The sequence below is a fragment of the Epinephelus lanceolatus genome, chromosome 4 (genome assembly GCF_041903045.1).
Source record: "Epinephelus lanceolatus isolate andai-2023 chromosome 4, ASM4190304v1, whole genome shotgun sequence".
NCBI classification, from domain to species: Eukaryota; Metazoa; Chordata; class Actinopteri; order Perciformes; family Serranidae; genus Epinephelus; species Epinephelus lanceolatus.
Genome location: NC_135737.1, coordinates 22,413,170 through 22,437,244, shown reverse-complemented (window position 1 = coordinate 22,437,244; position 24,075 = coordinate 22,413,170). Strand labels below are relative to the sequence as shown.

Below are 24,075 nucleotides of genomic sequence, written 5' to 3'. Positions count from 1 at the left end.
AGCATTTTCTCCATAGACCACCATTGTAAAAGAGACGTCTGTAAAACTGTTGACAGGACACCTCAAACTGCAAACAAGATCAATTATGACAGATGGAGGTTTTATATTTATAAAACTTTCCTTGAGCCGAGAAAAGCGGTTTAAAAATCTGTGACACCATCACAATATGAAGTCTATGAGCTGAGCGGTAACACACAGAGAAAAAATTCAGTGGGCCGCATACTGCAGAAGTAAACCCAGAAGCTAGAAACCTCTTGTGGCATATGCGCCAGGTGAGCATCGCCATTTTACTGAATAGGCACCATCTTGGGGTCAAGTATCTATTTATTATTATACATTCATGGTTTATTGTACCACTAACTGGGGACTCTGGGCTGTGCTCTACGTCTTTGATCACTCATGTTGGTCTGAGGGCAGCCTGGACGCTACAGTGACTCACTGTTGCCTCTTGAGGTAATTATAGGAGGTAATAATCTAATATCGAATACAGAAACATAATACTTACTGGAGTCAGTCTGCATAATGAGCACTTTAGTCCATTTTGTTGCCAGTACCATTGTACTTTCACTCAAGTACAAGTTTAAATGCAGGAGTTTTACTTCAGAGTTTTTTTATAGTGTGGTGTTGCTACCTTTACTACATGAATAAATCTTACTTCTTTAACTACTGGTTTTAATGTCAAAGCAAAGCTGTAAAACTTTATTTTATTATTTATCTTAAAGAAAATATCAAATAAAAGCAGCGGCCAAGGCTGAATAGCATGTCTATATTTGATGATACAATATACAATAAACACTGATATGAGCCCCTGGAGCCGTGTGCTGAAACTATATGCGATGCCTCTAGTCTTCAACTCAGTTTTATTGATCCTGCTGTTCTGTCTTTGGTCTTTTGCACATCTGAGTTAGTCCATAAAGTCTTACTACATTAAGACCACATAATCTGATGTGAGCAGAAAATCGTGATTGAGCAGTAAGGCTTGTAGAGTGAACGCAGCCTTGCATTCCTGCTGTCCTTCATGTACTTTAAATGTATCAAAGGTGATACATGAAAGGAGGAGGAATCAAAACCAATCAGGCTCCCCTTTCTTTGCTGTCAGTGGTTGTGATCGTTCTTTCCCTCACACAAACACAAATGACTGCTGAAGAAGCTTTAGTGGTTTGCACGGCACCACTGATGCCCCGGACTGTGCAAAGCTCCCACCTTCCAGTTGTCAGGGATTGTCAGTGTTATATGGTAAAGCAGGTCGAAGGTCACCTGTTGAACTGCCCTCCGGCCTCCCTCCCAGACCCCTCCTGATCGTCGTCCTCCTTGTCCACGCTTTGGCATGACAGCCTGGATTTGGAGTGCCTCTGGACAATGGAGAAACACACAGGAATATATTTTAAAAAAAAGCGCACACACTACAATGAAGGCAGAAAAGTACGGCCCATATCCTCATAAATGTGTTAACACAGATAAACATTTCTTTCGTGGACAAGGGTGGCTGATGATGTGTCTTTGGCAAATTGTATGTGTTTCTGTATGATTCATAGAGAGTGTCATTATTGTAGTAGCAGATTGAGTGTATGGTTGTGCATGTCGGTGGGTGTTTTAGGTAAAACGTATGTAATTATAGCCAGTGTGTATTTGGTGCAGTGTGCGTTTTTCCATGAGAGAAGCAACATCTCTATTAGGGCTAAATCGGAGTTGAGGAGAGGATGAGGGTCACAGTAATTACAGGGTTTAGGCCGGTTGCCAACAGATTACATGCACCCATGCATGCACGCATATATACACACACACACGTGGGAGGATGCATAATATGCAAAGAGGGAGACATAAAAGAATGAAGAGGAGATGTGAGTGGGTAAACCAAGGAGGGGGTAGAGGAAGGTAAAATGAAGCAAACGGATAGAGGAGAGAATTCAGAGTGGGAAATAACCAGGCAAGGAAGGAATGTAGAGAAAATAACAAAAACACCCACACACTCACACACTAAATCTATATCACACAGTAAAATGGATCGATGCTGTATCTCAAAAGAAAACCTCTAGAAATACAAGGCATCTTAATCAATTCCACTATAAGTGCAAAACATACATTAGAAACGATCTAAATCAAGACAGGACATTTTTTAGATCTGCATGTGTAATTCACAGATATGCATAATGCAAGCATTCACTGCATATGGAATTAAAGGATATGTGTGGCAGTCTTAATTATGATCCTGCTACCTACCACAGACTGAAATTAACATTACAAATGGTGTATTTTGCAGATGTATTTTCTCATGTATGGCTTTATGGAAGATTTATCCATGGGAGAACAGTGAGGAGGCTTCCTCTCTGCTTCCAATAAAAAAACAGATGAGTCGATGTTTGAACAATAAACTCAGTGGCCAGTTTCATGGGAACTCATGGCAAAAAATAATGTAGTCTAATGACACAGCCTTCAAAATTGTTTTCCAGAGGCGTTGGAGGCTGTAGTTTGGGTTGCCATTGTGTTGAATACTGAGTTACACTCAGAGATGTAGTTATTTCTAGAGACTGTCAAAGCTCCAGACTCTCTGTCTTTCCTGCAGAGTCTGACAGTAGCCTCTCATGGCTGGTTAGTTCTGACTACCAGCTCTATACTTCTACACTGAGCGGTGGTCAGTCAGTCTCCCCCGTGTCCCCACACACGAGACTGCGTAGCCATGCCTCCTACAGTTATTGCTTCCTTACTCCTCTGTTTTATGTTAAAATAAGCTGGAACTTGAGGGTCTAGTTACTCTCTAAGAAGGTCACTTAATCAGTAACTAGACCTTCTTGAAGAGGTGGTCTCAGTCCAGTTGTTTTGCGATTGCTGTGTTCACACCTGCCAAAATGAACCACACTTAGGGGGCAAACAAACTTGAGTTTGATTGAACCAAAACAAACAGGGCAGGTGTGAAAGCACACGAAGTTCTGCAATTCTTGTGGCATGAAGTAGCAAAGTTTTTCATTACCAACTAACCTGAAGCTGAACTAACCTGAATTTGCCTTTTCAGACCTCGCACAAATAGATCAAGAATCGAGCACCCTCTCTTCCCCTGCTCCTCACCTTCTGTTTGAGCGTTGTGATGAAGGATCGGCTCTGGGATTTCTTCAGAACCCCCTTGGAGCTCTAGAGACAAGAAGAACACATTCAGAGAGTCTTTTATAAGTGTGTGTGTGTGTGTGTGTGTGTGTGTGTGTGTGTGCGCGCGTGTTTGTTTACATTTATGTGTGCGGATCATTTGATGTGAAAATAATCACAACCACATTAGCACCCAGTGAGACACTTAAACCCTAAAGCTGAGTATCTGGAGGAGCTGCATCAGATATCAGCCAATAAAGCAAAGCATAGCCGAAGAGGAGAGTGGGTGAGAAATAAGAAAAAGAGAGAAACTGACAAAAAAGGAAAATTACAGTAAGAAAAACAGAGAGAAAAAATGCTTTAGAGACAGAATGAGGTGAAGGGGATCACCAACAAAGAAGGATTAGAATAAAGAGAAGGAAACCCTGATGCACAACACCCACTACATTAAAATGGCTGTCAGGAAACTGAGGCTTCTAAAAATAGCACAAGAGGCAAGCAGGGAAATTAAATATTAAGTAACACTGCAGACATTTAGTTGCTCATCACTTCCTGTCTGTTTTGACATGCTACGGATAAAGTGCTACCTATGCGTGAACACAGCAGTCCCTTCAGACTGGCATGAAGACTTCCCGCTTGACTGTCCGTATGTGTGTTCAGTGTGTTTGACCTGTGAGTGGTGCAGTAACTAGTCCACCCCTTTATTTTCTCCATTTTCCTCTGTGACTAATACCGTGGCCTAGTTTTATCCCCCTCCCCTTCTCTTCCCTTTCTTCTCTTCATCTGTTGACGAGCATGACTCCGCTCCACACGCAGCTCTACACATCGCCTTGGGGTGGTACCTGCCGCAGGTTCTTCTGAAGGCCCTGGCTTGTAGCCCGGAGCAGAGCTCTGATGCTGAAACTGTCGGAATCTTCCTTGTCTCCGATACGAGACTCCTTCAGCAGAGAGTCCAGTTTCTTTCTGATGTGAGACTCCACCTGGTGATGACCGTTGCCCTGTGGGAAAGAAGAGGAGAGTTATTGAGAAGGGGGAAGGAGGAAGAGAGCCGGGCAAGGACGCCAGACACACCAAGGAGGTCATTTCAATAAAAGTGCAAGGACACTTGTATTGACAGGAGATGATGGAGAACAGTGTCCTCTTAGAGCAATGACACGCATCGTTACCCTGCTAAATATCAACCAGCTGCAGAGTAACTGCAGCAGCAGATGTGCACCAACTACATGTATAGAAACTATCAGTGGTGCAATTTTGACTCCTGCGCCACCTGCAGGCATAAGAGTTACAACTTCAGTATTTTTTTCATAGCTGCTGCAAGATAGTGTGTTTTATATTTAATATGGTATATTTTAAACCTGCAAAAGATAACTGGAGCATATTTTCTGCTTCATATTTCGACGAGCAAAAAAAGTTACTGCGTGTGCTGTAAAAGCTTCAGTGTATTTCGTTTTATCTCCCTTTATTTTATCTGTATCTTCTTTTATTTCATGCTTAGAGACAACATCACAAACAAACATCTGAACGAGCTGCATTGCAGTTCTGACGGATTATTTAATGCACTAAATGTCAGCATCACAAAACCCATGTATCACCGCACAAAAGCTACATCACACTTTTAATGCAGCGTTAGTGGCGACTGCTGTGAAAGCACACCAGTTTAATGAGCTCAATCCAAAACCTCTCATCAGTGGAAACCTGCCACCACTCTTTTAAAATGGCAATGATCATCCAAAGTGGCATCTGCGGCCTCATGCCTCCAGCTAAATGTGGAAGAATGATGCCATATTCTGTTACACAACGGAACCATCTGGAAAATAAGTGAGTGTTTTCCTGCTTTAAATGTGGTGAGGAGGACCTTGGCACTACTGTATCACGGAATACATAAACAGAATTAAAGATGATTAAAAAAACGGCACAAGGCAAGTTCAAGAGCGATGAGATTCCCTGACATGTCTCACGTGTTTCTGGGCTACGCATAAAAAAAAAAAAAAATGCAACTTCAAATGACTGCATTGACTGAGTATTTATATCTGCACCATTAAGCATTGATTATTCGAAACATTACTGCAATGATGATCAGTAAAACTTTACAAGCACCAACATTACTACCCAATTACTGGAGTCATTACGTTGAGCACAACAATGTCATTAAGATCCCATTATCTAACTTCTGTTTGTGGAGTCTGTATGTGGAGGACAGGGTTTGATTCTCTCACATTAGTCCCTGCCAGACAGGATGTTGTTAGGTCTTATTTTTTTTGAATGAATTGATTAAGCAGCACTGAAAGAGAAGCACAAATAGAGCCACAAATAAAGGCTGCCAGACAGAGAGACAGACAGCACTCAGAGAAAAAGTGAAATTGAGTCACTTTTATGTTTCTATTTTTTTTTTTACAGAAATATGTGGTAAAGGTAAAATACAAAAACAAAAGTTCAAAGAGCAGAGTTTTGTGATGTTGTTTTATTTATGAAATCTGTTTAATGTGTTGTTTTTCCACTGATTTCAATGAAAAGGTTCACCCTGAACCACTGGTTACTTTGCCAATACAAAATATGAAGCCTTTTTTCCACTTACTTCATAACAAAATAAAGGCACAAACTTAAAGGATCACTTCATTTTTTTTTCGACCTGGACCCTATTTCCCATGTTTTTGTGTTTTAGTGACTAATAGGAACAAATATTTTTGAAAGTGTTCCAGTATGGAGTAGGAACGCTGCAGCCAGCAGATGTGAAACAGGCTACAATGTAATCACTTGGGGCAATTATGCACCATCAATTTATGTCCACTAACGGTGCTTGTTTTTGCCACTGACAGGCTCAGATTATTATTCTAAAGGTCTTTGCACCCTGAGTCAGTTTTTTAGTTACGCACAGAAATCTTGTAGATGATTCTGATGCGTTTTATTGTTCCATTCATTGTGAAAATTAACAATACGTGACAAAATGAAAAGACACATTTCCTCCTTTGTTACCTATATGGCCGTCATAACTCCCTCCCTGTCTTTCATTTGGCACGGCAGCTGCATGAAGGGGCGGAGCTGTCCTCCCTCTCTGTCCTCCACATTCTGTGTGCAGTCCACATCTTCCTCCTCGTCATCCTTTTCCACCTGAATATCACTATCTGACCTGTTGAACGTGAGCTGTCTGAGTCATGAAATAATTCTGTGCGCCCCGTTCCCTGTCTTGTCGCGGCTGTGTCCCGCCGCCACATTTTCTTCACTGATTCTTGGTCAAACGTCTCCAAAGGCTCTGGCGGATGCATAAAAAGGACGGAAATCAAACCTGTTCTGAAAATTTTAAAGACTGACGAAAGTTTCAGACTCAGCGTGCAAACGTGATTGACACAACATGAAGTCATTTTTATTTTTAGATGTGCAACAATTTCAGACAAAAAAAGATCCCTACAGAGACAGACCTTTTGTTAAAGAGCAAGATCCTCTTTGTTTAATCAGAAACAGCCCTGAAATTGCTATCATTAAACCCACCAGACACCATTTAAATAAACAGTAATTTTATTATCATAAAACACACTTCAGTCAAAGTCAAAGTCAACAGAAGCAAAGTAAAACTAACGAAAGCCGTCTTGGTTTGTCTCTGGACTTTTCCAACAATCAACTACTCTGGTTTGGTTGAAATAAAACCTCGATTCACCCAGTTTAAACATGTTGGCTCTGTGCAGGTTGACATTACTGTTTATTTAAATAGAGTCTGATGGGTTGGCGATAGTAATTTTGGGGCTGTTTCCTCTGTAGGGATTCTTTCAGTGATGCTTTCAGACACTTAGAATAACAATCTGAGCCTGTCAGTGGCAAAAACAAGCACTTTTAGTGGATGAAAACTGGCAGAGCCTGATGGCAGGGATCCCAGTTCAGCCTGTTTGGCCACTGCCAGCTGCAGCCTTGTCATGCAATTCTGGACCAATTTCAAAAATTGTTGCTCCCAGTAGCCAGAGAACACAGAGACATGGGAAAATAGGGTCCACTTCGGAGAATACCAAAGATAATGGCTGGAGAATGTTGAAAAGTGACTGACGACAAGGATTTAAGACTCAAGTAATGTGAAGTATCGTCTTTTTAAGGGGCTGATTGTTTATGTCGATTGTTTATGCATGTTTGTGGCACATAATGTTTACAGCTCCTCAGTCTTACATTACTGCTCTTCAGCTTGAAGTCGTCCTCAATTTCATCAGCGCTGTCATCATCGGACACCTCTCCTTCCTCTGCGTCTGCAGACAGATAGGCAGGAAGGCTCTTCCCCTGGACAGGGAGAGGACAGAAAAAGACATGAGATGAGAGTGGACAAACATACATTTGACCCAGGCTTATGTCGTCAATCCTCACTCGTCTCTTTCATACACTAAAGCGCCCACACGGTCGCATCTCTAAGGTCATCCAAGAATAACAGCAGAATGCAGCATGTTTTACTCAGGCATTCACTTAACAGCACACAAGCCTATACACACAGAATGCACCTTAAAGTAATGTCCGTTATGTGGCTCCTTTCCCGGTATTTATGGGTAGAGTGAAAGCCAAATATAAGCACACAAGAGGGCAAAAAAATGCACACTCGTGCACACGCCAACAACATGCACAAATTGTACAATCAGCTGCAGATTCTCCGAGAAGCTCCCTGAGCAGCTCGTTCAGCAGAGTGGAAGCCCATTAGTGAGCCATTCTAAAGGTGTGAGTGGGAGTCAAGATTTTCTAAGCTGCCTCTTCCAAAATCAATGGCAGACTCCGAGCTTCCCGCAGTACATCGAGTGTCTCGCTGGCTGACACTACCGCCCCCTCTTCTATCTGTGATTGTCAAAACCCCTTACGCCATTTTCTTTTATTGTCTTGTGACTCTCTGGCCTCTTGCTCTGCTGGGGGATTGAGAGGGGTGAAAGGCTTTCAAATGAGGGCAAAGGGGGAGAGGAAAGAGATGGGGGAAACTGTTAGAGGAGTATAGGGCTTTATAGAAAATCAATAATGCTCTTTCAATTTTCAGACATCTGGCTGAGGAAGGACAAAGACAGAGCTCTTTTTTTTCCGGGGAACAATGCAGACTTTCTTCACATAAAAGATAAAGTCGATTTTATTTGGTTCTTAGAAAAAAAATAATCCAATAAATGCTGAGAGCTTTTGCTCCTCGAGATGATCTTTGTTTCTCTGTGTGAATAACTCCTCCTGTGCTGGTTGATAATAATCTTCTGGGTCTGAGGGCGTCAAAGTGGGAGCTGACTTTCTTTTTTTTTAAAGGATGTTTTCATTCTCATTGAGGATGATCATGTCATCTGTGTTTTACAGATCATGCTGGGCACCCTTCCTGCCTTTTGGGATGACAACAGTAGGTGCTGCGAAGAGATAAGCTTTTGAGGCTGGACATGATGACTTTACATACTGTGAAGTGTGTCATGCAGATGGATAAGAAAAGCAATTTTTTAATTGCTGCTTTGACTTTTAAAATGATCAGAAGGGTGAAAGAAGAACAAAAGTAATGTTACGTATAAGCTTTGCTCATGTTTGTTGGCATAATGAAAGACCACAAGGTGTGAAACCTATGTACTTTAAATCTTTTTAACTAAATGAGAAAATAGGCTCTGTGTCACAACCACCCATATGAGTTTTGCAGAATGACTCATGGGTTGTCTCTGATCATCTGTCACCTCTATGGTTTAAGTTTCTTAACATTTAGGCAATGGGCGCAGGGGCGTTAAGGGCAGGCCATTTTACAACACCCCAGAAAATCTCTGTCTTTTTCACAGCCTTATGTCGGCAGGTATGAAGAGTCAGATCTGTTCTTTGTTTTTGTTGTGTTAGCAATAGTGATGTCAGGTTAATTTGGCTAAGTCAGGGCCATGGAATATTAAAGGGGAACTAATGTTTTTTTTCAACCTGGGCCCTATTTTCTGATCTACTTTTGTCTGAATGAGTGATAGGATGTTCAATATGTGACATTTCTCCAGCACGAAGCTAGGGCTGACCTTCCTGCAGCCTGTGAGCATGCGCTATATTAAATAATAGGGCATTCAGACAGCACAAAACAACGTCAAAATACGTCCACTAAAATTGCATTTTTTTCACACAGATAGGCTCGGATTGTTAGTATAATTATCCGACAACATAACAGAAAGACGAAATGAACGTCTGTGTTTACCTTTAGCTGGATTCGGACATATTTGTTGTGGCAAGTCAAAACACTTCCTCTGCCTGCTCCCTCTCTCTCCTCGTCCCTCTTCAGTGAGCTTTGCATCTGTGTACTCCGTGTTCAAATAAATACAGGCAGTCATCAAATTCAAATGGCTCATCCAGATGCAGTTGGTCAAAATCGGGTAAAAATTCAGTCATGACTACTCCAAACAGTCGCATTTGTAAGCTCGCTCCAGCGGTAACTTCCTGCAACAACTCAAGTCTCGCGAGACCAACTGCCGTAAAACACCATTGACTGTATAGTAAAACACCAAAGAAGAAGAAGAAGAAACTTGCGAGACATGAGATTTCAGAGCCAGACTTTCACTCTCTGAGTGAGTGTTTTGACTTGCTGCAACAAACGTCCTAATTTTTACCCGATTTTGACCAACTGGATCTGGATGAGCCATTTGAATTTGATGACCACCCGTATTTATTTGAACACGGAGTACATGGACATACACAGATGCGGAACTCATTGAAATTGAAGAGCGGACGAGGAGAGAGAGGGAGCAGTGTTACTTTGGTAGCACATATACTAAAATTGCAACAAGCAGAGGAACACATCTGAATCCAGCTAAAGGTAAACACAGACGTTCATTTCTCCTTTCCGTTATGTTGTTGGATAATTATACTAACAATCCGAGCCTATCTGTGTGAAAACATGCACTTTTAGTGGACGTATTTTGACGTTGTTTGATGCCGTCTGAGTGCCCTATTATTAATATAGCACGCGCTCACGGGCTGCAGGCAGGTCAGCCCTAGCTTCGTTCTGGAGAAATGTCAAATATTGAACATCCTATCACGCATTTAGACAAAAGTAGTAGTAGGGCCCAGGTTGAAAAAAACATGAGTTCCCCTTTAAATCAGCCATATTTTATCACTATATCTGAGCCTGTCTTTCCCTTAAGTGTACATAAACTACAGGTTATACACTTCTTTTTAAAACAAAAAAAATGTAAAATTATCGGTTATCGTATCAGTTATCGGCCATGAGAAGCAGGTTATCAGTTAAATTAAGAGAGGGTATTGTTCAGTGTTCATCATATGGATATAGTCTGTAACATCCAGCTTTGTTTTGTTTTTCTCTTTGTTTTTGCATATTGTTAACATACTGGGAAGCCATTCAGTGTTCATTTTGTGGGTAGTTTTCTTCATGGAAAAGACTACAGTGGTATTTTTTTCTTTTTTTCTGACTTTATGAATACAAAATATGTTCCAAAGTTTGAAGTGGCAACTCTTCGCTTTACCACCGCTTTTATCAAAATTCAGAAATGTCCATAAACACACTAAATAAGGAAATATTTAATCTTGCACATGCTTAATGAGCTATTCCAAAAAATATATTTTTATTTTGTTTGCCAAAAACCCATTCAGAGACAACTAATTCCCCAAGCAGAAATTGAAATAGACTTACTTGGGATTTGGAAGGGGTTTGACACCCTTTTATTTAACCATGCTATACAGACAGTGTCTCTGAGACCTCAAACAGGTCATCAGTTCAAAAAGCAATCCTCATACAATTAGTACTAAATTTAGTGCTAATTAGTGGTAATAAAATTAGTCATTAGGCATCAAGCTGATAGAAGGACTCAGTGTGTGTTTTGAGCTGTTAAAAAGGGCCCAGGGTCTCCAAAGAGAATATCATGTTTAAAAGACACGGTCACAGGTGACTGGTGGAAAGAAACAGAACCTGAACCACAACCACTCTGTAGCCTCCTTCCTGTACTTGAAACAAACAAGCCATGCTGCTGCTGTCTCCCTGGAGAAGCAGCTGCAAAGCATGCCAGAGTAAAAAACACTGACATTAACCAAAAGATTTCGCAGCGGTCTCTGGTTAATGTTAGTCTGCAATGCAGCGCCTGCGGAGCAACTTCACAATCTGAATGTGTGCCAGGGGTGTTTTAAGGACTGATAATGTGTCCTACCTATAGAGTGACTTAAATTAAAGTTACTAAAAAACTGCATTATTTATTATGAATCATTTAGGGGATATTGCCGCACTGAGAATATTAGTGAGTTTTCTGAATCTGAATTATGAAAACCAAAAGTGCTGTTAAATGGTTAATGGTAAAGTTTTACTTCCCAGTTTAGTTTTAACCAGGGAAATAAAACACTGATTCTGTGTAAGCTCTGCAGCAGTGGTAGCAGTGTGTATGTTTCATCTAATTTAAACATGTCTTTAAATATTCATATATTCTTCATGGTTAATTGCAGAATTGCTGTGACTAGTACCAATTTAAATAATGAATAGTCTGACAGACCCCAGCTGAGTCGCCGTGCAGGTTGTCTTTGTGCGTGTGCCCCTGTTTGTGTATGTGTGTTGGAAAAATATATATAAAATGCAACAATCTGTCGCTCAGCTATCACACGCCAGCATCTCATCCTTCTCTCCTTTCCCTTTTATGATTAATACAATGACCTAGTTTGTCCTCCCTTTCTGCTCTTCCCTCTCTTCATGTGTTTACGGGCAATAATTAGCTGCCTCGCAGTGCCTCTCCCGCTCCCCATCCTCAGTACAGCAATGCACATGAAGTCAAATATAGAGAGATAACGAGAGCTCCGCTTTCTTGGCTGAAATAAGAGGAAGGAAACGGAGACGTGCTGTGCAGATGCTTTGATTTGCAAGTGCACTTACTGACTGGGCATATTTTAATTTAGCAATTTATGTAGTCATTTAAAAACATGAACTGCAAGTCCACCACCCATCAGCTGTGTCCATAGATGTGTCCTTACTTTGATGAGTATCTTGCCCAGCAGATTCTGAGGACTGGGTAACGTTTTGGAGTCTCTGCTCAGTGCGTCTCTGACGTCCAGTTTTTCTCCAAAGATTTCTCGCAGGTACTGAGCAATCTTCTTCTGCTGCTGGATGCTACAGTGGTTCTCTATGGACAGAATTACTGGGTACCTGAAAGAAGAAATGATTAACATACATATTAGATTTCGATAAATAACATCAAAACCCATCCACACTTGGAAAACGTGTCTTGAATGAAGCCAGTGGACCGAAGTGAGACTGATCTGCTGCTATGAGTGTGAACCAGATCTGAGACTGTACTTTGATTTCTCACTTCCAAACAGCAGAAGAGTGAGGAGGTAAATGATAAAAATACAGCTGCATAAAAACCTCTTCACCTCTGTGGCATGGTGTGTGTGTGTGTGTGTGTGTGTGTGTGTGTGTGGAAGTGATATGCGTGTGCCTGTGTTTTCATTTAGAAAAGGTGAAATGACTTGTGGCCACACGGCAGCTCAGCTGAAATGTCAAGTTTGTCAGACTGACAGCTCTCCCTCAGGGAACGCAGCCCTGCTCTCAACTCCACCTCTCATCCACAAAACACACACGCACACACACACACACACACGAGTCCTCTGCCAAAGACAAAAAAGAGACAACAGAGAGAGGAACATCCAGAGTCATTTCACTCCGACACACAGACAGCAACATCCAGGAGCTCCTCTCAGGTGAAACAGTGAGGCGGCTCAATGAGCTGTGTCGTGTGTGTGTGTGTGTGTGTGTGTGTGTGTGTGTGTGTCTGTGTGTGTGCCAAGACTCACTCCATTTCAATACAGCTAAGGGGCCATTAATCATATCAACAGGTGGCACTGATGATAAAATATTAGCTAAATGTGAAAGGCGAGAATGGCAGAGCAAAGAGAGACGAGAGATAACGCACAGGATGTTCAATTTATTCACGTGTTCTAGCTGTCAGAATTATTACAGATTACTAATTAATACAGTGCAAGTTCATATAAGTATACAGATATCTCCAAATTAGCATGTGAAAGACCACATTAATCCTTAATCTAATTAGCAGAGGAATGCAAAGAACTTACCCTCGTGAGAAAAAAAAAAGTCTTGTCGACTAAAACAGTTTAGGAAAAGTACAGTACAACTTTATCACTCAGTTTAAAAGCTATTCAACAGTTATTTTCATCATAGAGTCATCTGCCAATTATTGTCTCAGCTAACTGAAGATCATTTGGCCTATAAAAGGTTCAAATGTAAAATGTTACATCAAGTAGGACAGGGGTCGGCAACCTTTACTATCAAAAGAGCCATTTTTGACCATCCCTAGCTAACCAGCTAGGAAGATTGGCCACCGCTATCAAGGTTAAAAAAAAATCAAGGAAAAAGTGCAAGGTAGTAGACTGAAATTGTTGAAATGTTAGAACATTTTTTTAATTTGGTATAGAGGCTTCACATTTTTTCAACTGGAGGATGTAAGAATTTTTTTTAGGTGTATAACATTGATAAATTTAAATTATAATATGAAGAAATAACCCTTTTTCATTTCCACATCATGTTTTTTTTTTTTTTGTCAAAGCCGCAGGGTGCCACTGGAGAGGGGCTAAAGAGCCACATGTGGTGCCAGAGCCGCAGGTTGCCTACTCCTGAAGTAGGATGAAGAAAAGCAGTGATTCCATACCAAGATGAAAGTTTGACATTTTTGCCTGAAAAATGACTATTACACTATTATAAAAAGTTGTTTTTTATTCAGTTGACTTAATTAACTAATCATTTTACCTCTAACCATAGAATTAAAAAAAAAAATATGGGAATTTATGGGAATGTCCCATCTACTCTCTGAAATCAGGCATGTTCGGTCGGCTGTTGTGTCTGTCCTTATTTTGCCTTCCTGTTTTGTTGATTGTTAGCATATTTTGATCTGTGATTAATTGCTGATACAGTTAAAAGAAAACATTTGGAGATAAACCCTTATTGGTGGGCGACTGTGGCTCAGGAGTGGTCGTCTACCAATCTGAAGGTTGATGGTCTTTGCAGTCTACGTGTCAAAGTGTCAAGATACTGAGCCCCAGAGTCCGACCGATGGCTGTGCCATCTGTGTGTGATTGCATGTGAATGTTTATCAGATGAGCAGGAGGCACCTTATGGCAGCCTCACCCATTAGTGTGTGACTGTCTGTGTAAAGAGGTGAACAGTGCTTGTGTTGTCAAGCACTTTGAGTGGCCGTTAAGACAAGAAAAGCATTGTATAAATACGACCCATTAACAGTTTGTGTTCTTGCCATGAGTTTAATGAATAGATCAATAGCACTCTCACCTGTCCATTAAATGTAAAGCTACAGCCAGCATATGAGTTTAGTTTGGCATAAAGACTGGAGACAGCAGGGAAAACAAGTCTGGCTCTGTCCGCATGTACCAAAATCTAACTACTACTGTACCTGCATCATATCTAGTTTGTTTAAACTGTACAAAAAAAACCAAAGAATAAAATACACAATAGTAGTCCATAGTGCAGCTACTCGTGGACAAGAGGCTGCTTGTGACAGTGAGATGTATAAACATTAATAGCGTTCTCCTTGGCTGAGCTGTAATGTTAGCTAGCTTAACTATTGAACTAAAATCAACAACAGCACGAGCCTCTTGTCCATGAGTATACAGTCTTCCATTTGCGTAGTGATTCCATTGGCAGGTGTAGTTCAGTAGGAAGAAAACAGTTCCTACATGCTCACAACAAGGTCTGCTGTCTAGTTCCATTATACACTGCCTGGCCAAAAAAAAAGTCGCCACCTGGATTTAACTAAGCAAATAGGTATGAGCCTCCTATTGGATAATTACTGCATGGGCGATTATCTTTCAGCTGGCAACAAGTTATTTAACCCCAACTGGTGCAATGAGTTGCTTCTCATTTCCTAAACAACCATGTTGAAAGACACATCCCGTGGTCGTGGAAAAGATGTTAGTCTGTTTGAGAAGGGTCAAATCATTGGCATGCATCAAGCAGAGAAAACATCTAAGGAGGTTGCAGAAACTACTAAAATTGGGTTAAGAACTGTCCAACGCATTATTAAAAACTAGAAGGATAGTGGGGACCCATCGTTTTCGAGGAAGAAATGTGGCCAGAAAAAAATCCTCAGTGATCGTGATCGGCGATCACTTAAACGTTTGGTGAGATCAAATCGAAGAAAAACAACAGTAGAACTCAGGGCTATGTTTAATAGTGAAAGTAAGAGCATTTCCACACGCACAATGCGAAGGGAACTCAAGGGATTGGGACTGAACAGCTGTGTAGCCTTAAGAAAACCACTAATCAGTGAGGCTAACCAGAAAAAAAGGCTTCAATTTGCTAGGGAGCATAAAGATTGGACTCTGGAGCAATGGAAGAAGGTCATGTGGTCTGATGAGTCCAGATTTACCCTGTTCCAGAGTGATGGGCGCATCAGGGTAAGAAGAGAGGCAGATGAAGTGATGCACCCATCATGCCTAGTGCCTACTGTACAAGCCTGTGGGGGCAGTGTTATGATCTGGGGTTGCTGCAGTTGGTCAGGTCTAGGTTCAGCAACAGTATGTGCTCAAAGAATGAGGTCAGCTGACTACCTGAATATACTGAATGACCAGGTTATTCCATCAATGGATTTTTTCTTCCCTGATGGCACGGGCATATTCCAAGATGACAATGCCAGGATTCATCGGGCTCAAATTGTGAAAGACTGGTTCAGGGAGCATGAGACATCATTTTCACACATGGATTGGCCACCACAGAGTCCAGACCTTAACCCCATTGAGAATCTTTGGGATGTGCTGGAGAAGGCTTTGCGCAGCGGTCAGACTCTACCATCATCAATGCAAGATCTTGGTGAAAAATTAATGCAACACTGGATGGAAATAAATCTTGTGACATTGCAGAAGCTTATCGAAACAATGCCACAGCGAATGCGTGCCGTAATCAAAGCTAAAGGCGGTCCAACGAAATATTAGAGTGTATGACCTTTTTTTTTGGTGGTGACTTTTTTTTTGGCCAGGCAGTGTATTTGAGAGAAGACAGACATCTCTACAGCTGATATCTCCAACATTCTGCAACTCCGCCAAAACAATCTAGATATAGTCTAGATTGTTTTGGCGGAGTTGCAGCACTACAGGTAAAAGGATACATACATATTTTTGATTCTGCTGTGAACTATCCTTTTATGGCTATATTATGGATAACCTGCTCAAAATTGAAAGAATGAATGTCTTAAAGTTGACAACCAGAAAATAAGACGATGAAGAACAGACGGCAGCCTTATTAATTTTACTGAAACTTTTATCATCTATTGCCAAATGTACTTACACTTCTCCATAAATTGATTCTACTCCAACACTGTCATGAAATAAATAGCTTTATAACACAGGCGCTGTACTCCTAAGTAGCTGCAATAGATGTCAAAGCGAGCCAATGTGGCAGCAGGAAGCTGCATCATTCACCACTTTGTTTGGGTATAGTTGGACCCAGCAGAGACAAATAGTGGCTCCTTGGGGAGCCAGAGGAAACGCTGCTAAACAGATGGTTGAGTAATAGGTGCTAATTACTGCCAGGAATCACAATGTTCTCTGAAAAACACAAACCTGGCTGTCTAAATGTTGCAACTTTCTCATTAAATCTTGTGGGGAAGCCTTCCATCAAATTCATAGATATTTCATTATAACAGTGGGAGAAATGCTAGTTTGAGAGTTGTTTTGTGAGGACAAACACAGCTCTGCAGCCTTTTATGAGCATGCTGATGCCATTATAACTCATCCATTAGTGGACCACATAAAGCAACACAATCAAACAGAAGAGAACAATTTACAATCAATAATAAAATCTCTGTGCTTAGAGATGTCTTGTGCTGTTTGTCCTGAAGCAGAGGACATCATGTGCTCTTCTGAATGTCAACCAGAAATGATGTTTCAGTCAGATTTATATGAGTGAGAAAACATAAGTTAAATTGCATTTCTATTTGGTATTCTGGGCCATTTTCTCCCAGTACAATACCAATGGGATAATGGAAGCAATTTCCATAAGATGTCACAAACACACATGCACACACACACTATAGGGAGCTTTGACTCACTGGTTATTTATGAAGGCATATTTATTGATGGTCTCTATGACAGATTTGAACGGAATCTTGGAGGTCAGTGTGTAGCCATGTTGGACCATCGGCTCTCCATCAGGACCGTCCCAACAGTCCACTGCAGGGAAAAACAGAAGAAATAATGCATGAATAAAACAACACATCATGTTACTGTTCCCAGTTTTCTGTGTCTCCTCACTGCTTTGAATATGGAGAAGGCAGTCGATTTCATTTGTACTTGATGTCTCAGCTATTTCACATTCTCTTGACGAACTCTGGTGTTTTTATTCAGTCTGGGACACAAACTAGTGTGAATGAAAGTAATGGTCAAGCAATAGCATGTGCAAAATTGTCAGACTGGGGTTTTATTATTTCAGTGCTTTGGCATCTGTGGGCCTTTTCAAATTTTATTAGCAAACATAAACACAGCAAAATGGGTGCTGAGTTTCAATTTAGAAACGTTAAAAAAATGTTCCACACTGCTCAGCAGTAAACATCCTTAACATCCACAAACATCCCTAAGCAGACATTTTTACATGTTACAGTAGGAAAGGTACAGGTCTGACTAAAAACAATAATGACAGCTCTGTTGTATGCAAATGTCCCAGTACGCCGTGAGAGTGTGACAGTGAGCCAACATGCACAATACCAGGACCCTGAAGCTGTAGCAGCTAATGCCTGCCATACACCAGAAGACTTTGAAAAGACTTTTTAAAGACTAAAGTCTGACACCCCACCCTCACATCTTTTTAGTCACACACTGTGGCATTTTACAAAGACTGGGGATTGTGCAGGCTCATATTTCCAAGACTAGATTCCTTTAAAGATTATTTCCCATCCTGCTCCCCGTGGAAAATATTACACCAATCTCAGGCATCCTGATCAGATGCCCGAACCACCTCAAGTGACCCCTTTCGACTCAAAGGAGCAGCGGCTCTAATCTGAGCTCTCTCCGGATGTCCGAGCTCCTTACCCAATCTCTAAGGGTGACCACAGAATTGCATATCTGCTTTTGCAGATGATGTGGTTCTGTTGGCTTCATCACACTGTGACCTCCAGCATACACTGGGGCGGTTTGCAGCCGGGTGTGAAGCGGTCGGGATGAGACACCAATCTCATTAAAAGAAATATGAAATATTGACAGTTCCTTACTTAACCACAGAAACACATAGCTCTAGGAACACAAGATAAATGGTGTCCTATAGATGCAATGGATTATATGGATTTTGTTGTCTCAACTCACTGCACTATTTTACTGGGAGGACACCGTGGGAATTGGAAACCAATTCAAAAACAAGGTTTTGTCCTGGTTTGTGGATCAGATACACGCCAAATTAAACACTGACTCTTGTTCACTTCACAACTCCACCAGTTTCTCCTCCCTTTTCACAGTACAAGAGAACAGAGACTTGTTCATGATGCTGCACCTCCAGTCCCTTCCATCCCTTAATGTCTACCTGTTTTACTGCTTCTTGTTTGGTGCTGGAGAGAGCGCAGCTATTCTTTACCATGAGCCACTACCAAAAACTTACAATAATTTTGAACATATTTAATTTTTCCAGAACTGCAAGCACACCGTGTGACTGCAAAGACTGACTCAAGACAGATCTACAGTTTTATAACCACCTTACACTCACACTCACTTATCACGATCAAGGGAGCATGCATCAACTGACGTAAAACTCTTGATTTATTCTGACACTGAAAATTTGTCTGTGACAGTGAAATTGCTTAAAAATGCATAAGGCCAGAATCGAATTCAGCCATGCATAATGTTATCATTTATTTGGATGGTTTTCCTACTGTGACACGTCAAAAATTCGTGGAAGAGGCCTCAGTCGATATTTAAATATGTGCTTACCTTCTACACAGCGGCAGCCAGACTGCAGCACCCAGGCATACATGTCGGTCTTGGAGTGGGAGAGGAGCTGGTCCCCAGTCAAGTATGTATTATGAGAGGAGGCGATGAAGTAGTTACACAGAGGCTGATCCATGTCTTGATTCACCTCGTGGTGCAAAGGGTTGAAAATGTCACACGTTGGACTGCGCATGAAACTTGTAAAACCTGAAAGAAAATACATATTTATGAGAGAAAAATAATAATTTAGAGTCAAACCAGGCACCGTTAAAGAATTCTGCCTAATTTTAATACATTTTTGCAGCTTTGAATATTGGATTAAAAAACGTTACATGTGCTTGGACATAATTTATTTTTAGCCATGCTAATGTGGATGGCAGTGCTGTCCGCCTGTTGGTATGAGCACCACTTTGGTCCAGACTGAAGTTTTGGATGGATTGGCATGACATCTGTACATACATTCATGTTCCATCCATCCATTCTTTTTCAACCACTTATCCGAAGCCAGGTTGTGTGGACAGCAGGCCGAGCAAAATATTCCAGACGTCCCTCTCCCCAGCAATGCTCTCCAGCTCCTCCTGGAGGACCCCAAGGCGTTCCCAGGCCAGATGAGATATGTAATCCCTCCGGCATGTTCTGGGTCTGCCCCAGGGCCTCCTACCAGTGGGACATCACTGGTCTAAGGGAGGCACCCAAGAGGCATCCTGATCAGATGCCTGAACCACCTCAACTGACCCCTTTCAACACGAAGGAGCAGCGGATCTAATCCGAGCTCCCTCCGGATGGCCAAGCTCCTTACCCTGTTTCTAAGGGTGACCTCAGAATTGCATATCTGCTTTTTGCAGATGATGTGGTTCTGTTGGCCTCATCACACCATGACCTCCAGCATGCACTGGAGTGGTTTGCAGCTGAGTGTGAAGCAGTCAGGATGAGAGTCAGCACTCCAGGGTCTGAGGCCATGGTTATCTGCCAGAAAACAGTGGATTGCCCCCTCCAGGTTGGAAGACAGTTACTACCTGAAGTGAGCGAGTTCAAGTATCTTGGGATCTTGTTCACAAGTGAGAGTAGAATGGAGCATGAGACAGATCAGCGGTTTGGTGTGGTGTACAGTACAGGCCAAAAGTTTGGACACACCTTCTCATTCAATGCGTTTTCTTTATTTTCATGACTATTTACATTGTAGATTCTCACTGAAGGCATCAAAACTATGAATGAACACATGTGGAGTTATGTACTTAACAAAAAAAGGTGAAATAACTGAAAACATGTTTTATATTCTAGTTTCTTCAAAATAGCCACCCTTTGCTCTGATTACTGCTTTGCACACTCTTGGCATTCTCTCGATGAGCTTCAAGAGGTAGTCACCTGAAATGGTTTCCACTTCACAGGTGTGCCTTATCAGGGTTAATTAGTGGAATTCCTTGCTTTATCAATGCGGTTGGGACCATCAGTTGTGTTGTGCAGAAGTCAGGTTAATACACAGCCGACAGCCCTATTGGACAACTGTTAAAATTCATATTATGGCAAGAACCAATCAGCTAACTAAAGAAAAACGAGTGGCCATCATTACTTTAAGAAATGAAGGTCACTCAGTCCGGAAAATTGCAAAAACTTTAAATGTGTCCTCAAGTGGAGTCGCAAAAACCATCAAGCGCTACAACGAAACTGGCACACATGAGGACCGACCCAGGAAAGGAAGACCAAGAGTCACCTCTGCTTCTGAGGATAAGTTCATCCGAGTCACCAGCCTCAGAAATCACAAGTTAACAGCAGCTCAGATCAGAGACCAGATGAATGCCACACAGAGTTCTAGCAGCAGACCCATCTCTAGAACAACTGTTAAGAGGAGACTGCGCCAATCAGGCCTTCATGGTCAAATAGCTGCTAGCAAACCACTGCTAAGGAGAGGCAACAAGCAGAAGAGATTTGTTTGGGCCAAGAAACACAAGGAATGGACATTAGACCAGTGGAAATCTGTGCTTTGGTCTGATGAGTCCAAATTTGAGATCTTTGGTTCCAACCGCCGTGTCTTTGTGAGACGCAGAAAAGGTGAACGGATGGATTCCACATGCCTGGTTCCCACTGTGAAGCATGGAGGAGGAGGTGTGATGGTGTGGGGGTGTTTTGCTGGTGACACTGTTGGGGATTTATTCAAAATTGAAGGCACACTGAACCAGCATGGCTACCACAGCATCCTGCAGTGACATGCCATCCCATCCGGTTCGCGTTTAGTTGGACGATCATTTATTTTTCAACAGGACAATGACCCCAAACACACCTCCAGGCTGTGTAAGGGCTATTTGACCAAGAAGGAGAGTGATGGAGTGCTGCGGCAGATGACCTGGCCTCCACAGTCACCGGACCTGAACCCAATCGAGATGGTTTGGGGTGAGCTGGACTGCAGAGTGAAGGCAAAGGGGCCAACAAGTGCTAAACACCTCTGGGAACTCCTTCAAGACTGTTGGAAAACCATTTCAGGTGACTACCTCTTGAAGCTCATGGAGAGAATGCCAAGAGTGTGCAAAGCAGTAATCAGAGCAAAGGGTGGCTATTTTGAAGAAACTAGAATATAAAACATGTTTTCAGTTATTTCACCTTTTTTTGTTAAGTACATAACTCCACATGTGTTCATTCATAGTTTTGATGCCTTCAGTGAGAATCTACAATGTAAATAGTCATGAAAATAAAGAAAACGCATTGAATGAGAAGGTGTGTCCAAACTTTTGGCCTGTACTGTATGCAGTGATGTGGGCGCTGCACCAGACCGTCATGGTGAAGAGGGAGCTGAGCTGTAAGGCGAAGCTTTCGATTTACTGGTCCATCTACATCCCAACCCCATAACCTATGGTCATGAGCTCTGGGTAGTGACTGAAAGAATGAGGTCGTGGATACAAGCTGCCGAAATGTCAAATTCATGTTCCCAAAAGGATTTACCCTGCTGACTTTGATGATTTTCTGACTTTTCCAATAGCACTGCTTTTTTTGTGTGAAATATCTTAATAACTACTTCCTTTAAACTAGGCACAGATATTTATGTTGGCCAACAGGATAAGTTGTAATATCCTCTGACTCTTCGTCTAGCTCCATTGTCTGGTCAAACATTCAAGTTATCCCATTGCTTTGGTTCATGACCAGATTTTGGCAAAACTAAGGACATTCGCATCAACCACAGCTGTACTTTGTGTTAAGTGCTTGTTTGCTAGTTTAGCAAATGTTAGCCTGTAAACAAACTAAACTAAGATGGTGAATATGGTAAACATACAAACTGCTCTCAGGCATTGTTCGTATGTTTACCTACAAAAAGTAATGCATAACAATTCCTATATAATCCATGTAATCATGAGCCACTAATTTGTGCATAATCCACATAATCAGGAAGATTGCTATCATGTGACCAACACACTGACCGGAGAAAGAAGGTATATAAAAACCAAAAGTCAGCATAAGGAGGCAGATTGGGGTGCTGGATCATAAAACAACACAGGACCTTCCCTCAGCAGGCTGGTGTTTGGAACTGTGTCTATTTTAAGGTGCGTCATTGTCATGTTTCTTTTCCTAAACATACCATAAATAATCCTTCTCTCCTAAACCCAACATACTTAATTTTATATTAAGTCCTTCACGTCGTTTGTGGGGTGCTAACTTGTCAGATATCAAACAAACTGTTGCCTGGGGATAGGTTGAAACACAATACCTGTTTAACATAAGCACATCCTCCTGAGACCTGAACCTTTGTTTGGTATGCAGTTTAATTATTAGTAGGATTAGTAGGCCATGATAAGTATAAAGGACTAAACATTGTCAATGATAATAAAGTCCCTACATCCTTAAACGAGACAACAATGAAGTCCTACTGTCTTCGAGTACTTTAGAGTTAACAGCATCTTAGTTATCATTGCTAAACTAGGTCAAATTGCATATCAATGACATATGAAACTACAAAGGTTATTAATCATAAATAAAAAAGACTCAACCATTGAGTTTGTTGCCGATTAACTTGGCAGAGATGGCTGCCATCTTGTATTTACATGGATTAGTGTATTGTGCTTTTGCTACCACTAGATGACAGGCAAAAGTGTCCACAAACAAGGATAACAGGTCTAAGTTGAGCAGAATGAAGTAGAAGGTCCAGTAAACCCAAAATGTAATGTCCTCATATGAGGACACAGGGTCTCAGGAGGATGAACATTTAACCACCTGCGTGGTTGCAGACTCTTTGTCTTGTTGATTGACATATGTTGAAGTGGAGACGTCAGTTGCAGAGGTAATGTTGGAAGACAGCTAAGCATTTTAAATGTTGTGTGTCATGCAGTGATCCTGCGTCCCCTGTGGATCAGATTTACATTTAGTTTTAATATTCCGAGATAAAAGTGAACGCCGCAACACAAAAACTTTTCTATTTCAAACTGCCAGCCACCAGATCATATCATGCACCTTCTAACAGCTCCTAGCAGTGACATCTTCAATATATCTCTTCATTTGCAGGTTGATCTCCAGGAATATACCAAAGGATGACAGACATGCACATTCAAACCAGAGTGCTGTGGTTTCACACCAGAGTGGTGAGGTTTGAAGCCACGGTACTGGCGGATATACTTCACACAGCCAACTTTTTTTAGGTAGTAAAGCATGAAGAGGAGTGAGAGGGAAGAAAGCACTCTTTCATCCAGAGAGGGGGCTAGAACTGAGACAAGAATACCAAGAGCATGAAAAATCAGGAAAAAGTCAGAAAGCAGACAAGGGAAAAAAGCAGACAGTTAACATGTAAATGGAGACTGTGGAGGAGAAATGGAAAAATGTGACGCAAATGTGGGAAAGATTTTTGATACGGGAAGTCGGTGATCAGACAGGACATGTAATCTCATCATGGTGCCATCATGGCTGCCTTCAGATTTTAACCGCATGCTGTGTTGACATGAAGTACTGTAGGTAACAGCTCATCACACTGTAAAAAGATGTTAATGTGAATCTGTTTGTACATTGCTGTCACATCTGTGCACAATGCATGCTTAAACACACACATTTCTGGCCTGCAGGCATACTGGTCTGATCAGTCAGACACACACACACACACACACACACACACACACACACACACAGTGTTAGCCTTCATGCCTCCAACAACAAGAT

At 41.6% G+C, this 24,075-nt stretch overlaps 1 protein-coding gene across 1 annotated transcript in view; it reads right to left on the bottom strand.

Annotated features, from left to right (window-relative positions):
* plch1 (phospholipase C, eta 1) overlaps window positions 1-24,075 on the bottom strand; it is an 87,299-nt gene that overhangs the window by 19,070 nt on the left and 44,154 nt on the right. Inside the window, exons 7-13 of the mRNA XM_033631487.2 lie at window positions 18,949-19,152; window positions 17,085-17,205; window positions 11,986-12,157; window positions 7,228-7,335; window positions 3,921-4,076; window positions 3,064-3,126; window positions 1,258-1,352 (exon numbers count right to left, since the gene is read on the bottom strand). Coding sequence (XP_033487378.1) covers window positions 1,258-1,352; window positions 3,064-3,126; window positions 3,921-4,076; window positions 7,228-7,335; window positions 11,986-12,157; window positions 17,085-17,205; window positions 18,949-19,152 — 919 coding nt within the window. The remainder of the gene's footprint in view (window positions 1-1,257; window positions 1,353-3,063; window positions 3,127-3,920; window positions 4,077-7,227; window positions 7,336-11,985; window positions 12,158-17,084; window positions 17,206-18,948; window positions 19,153-24,075) is intronic.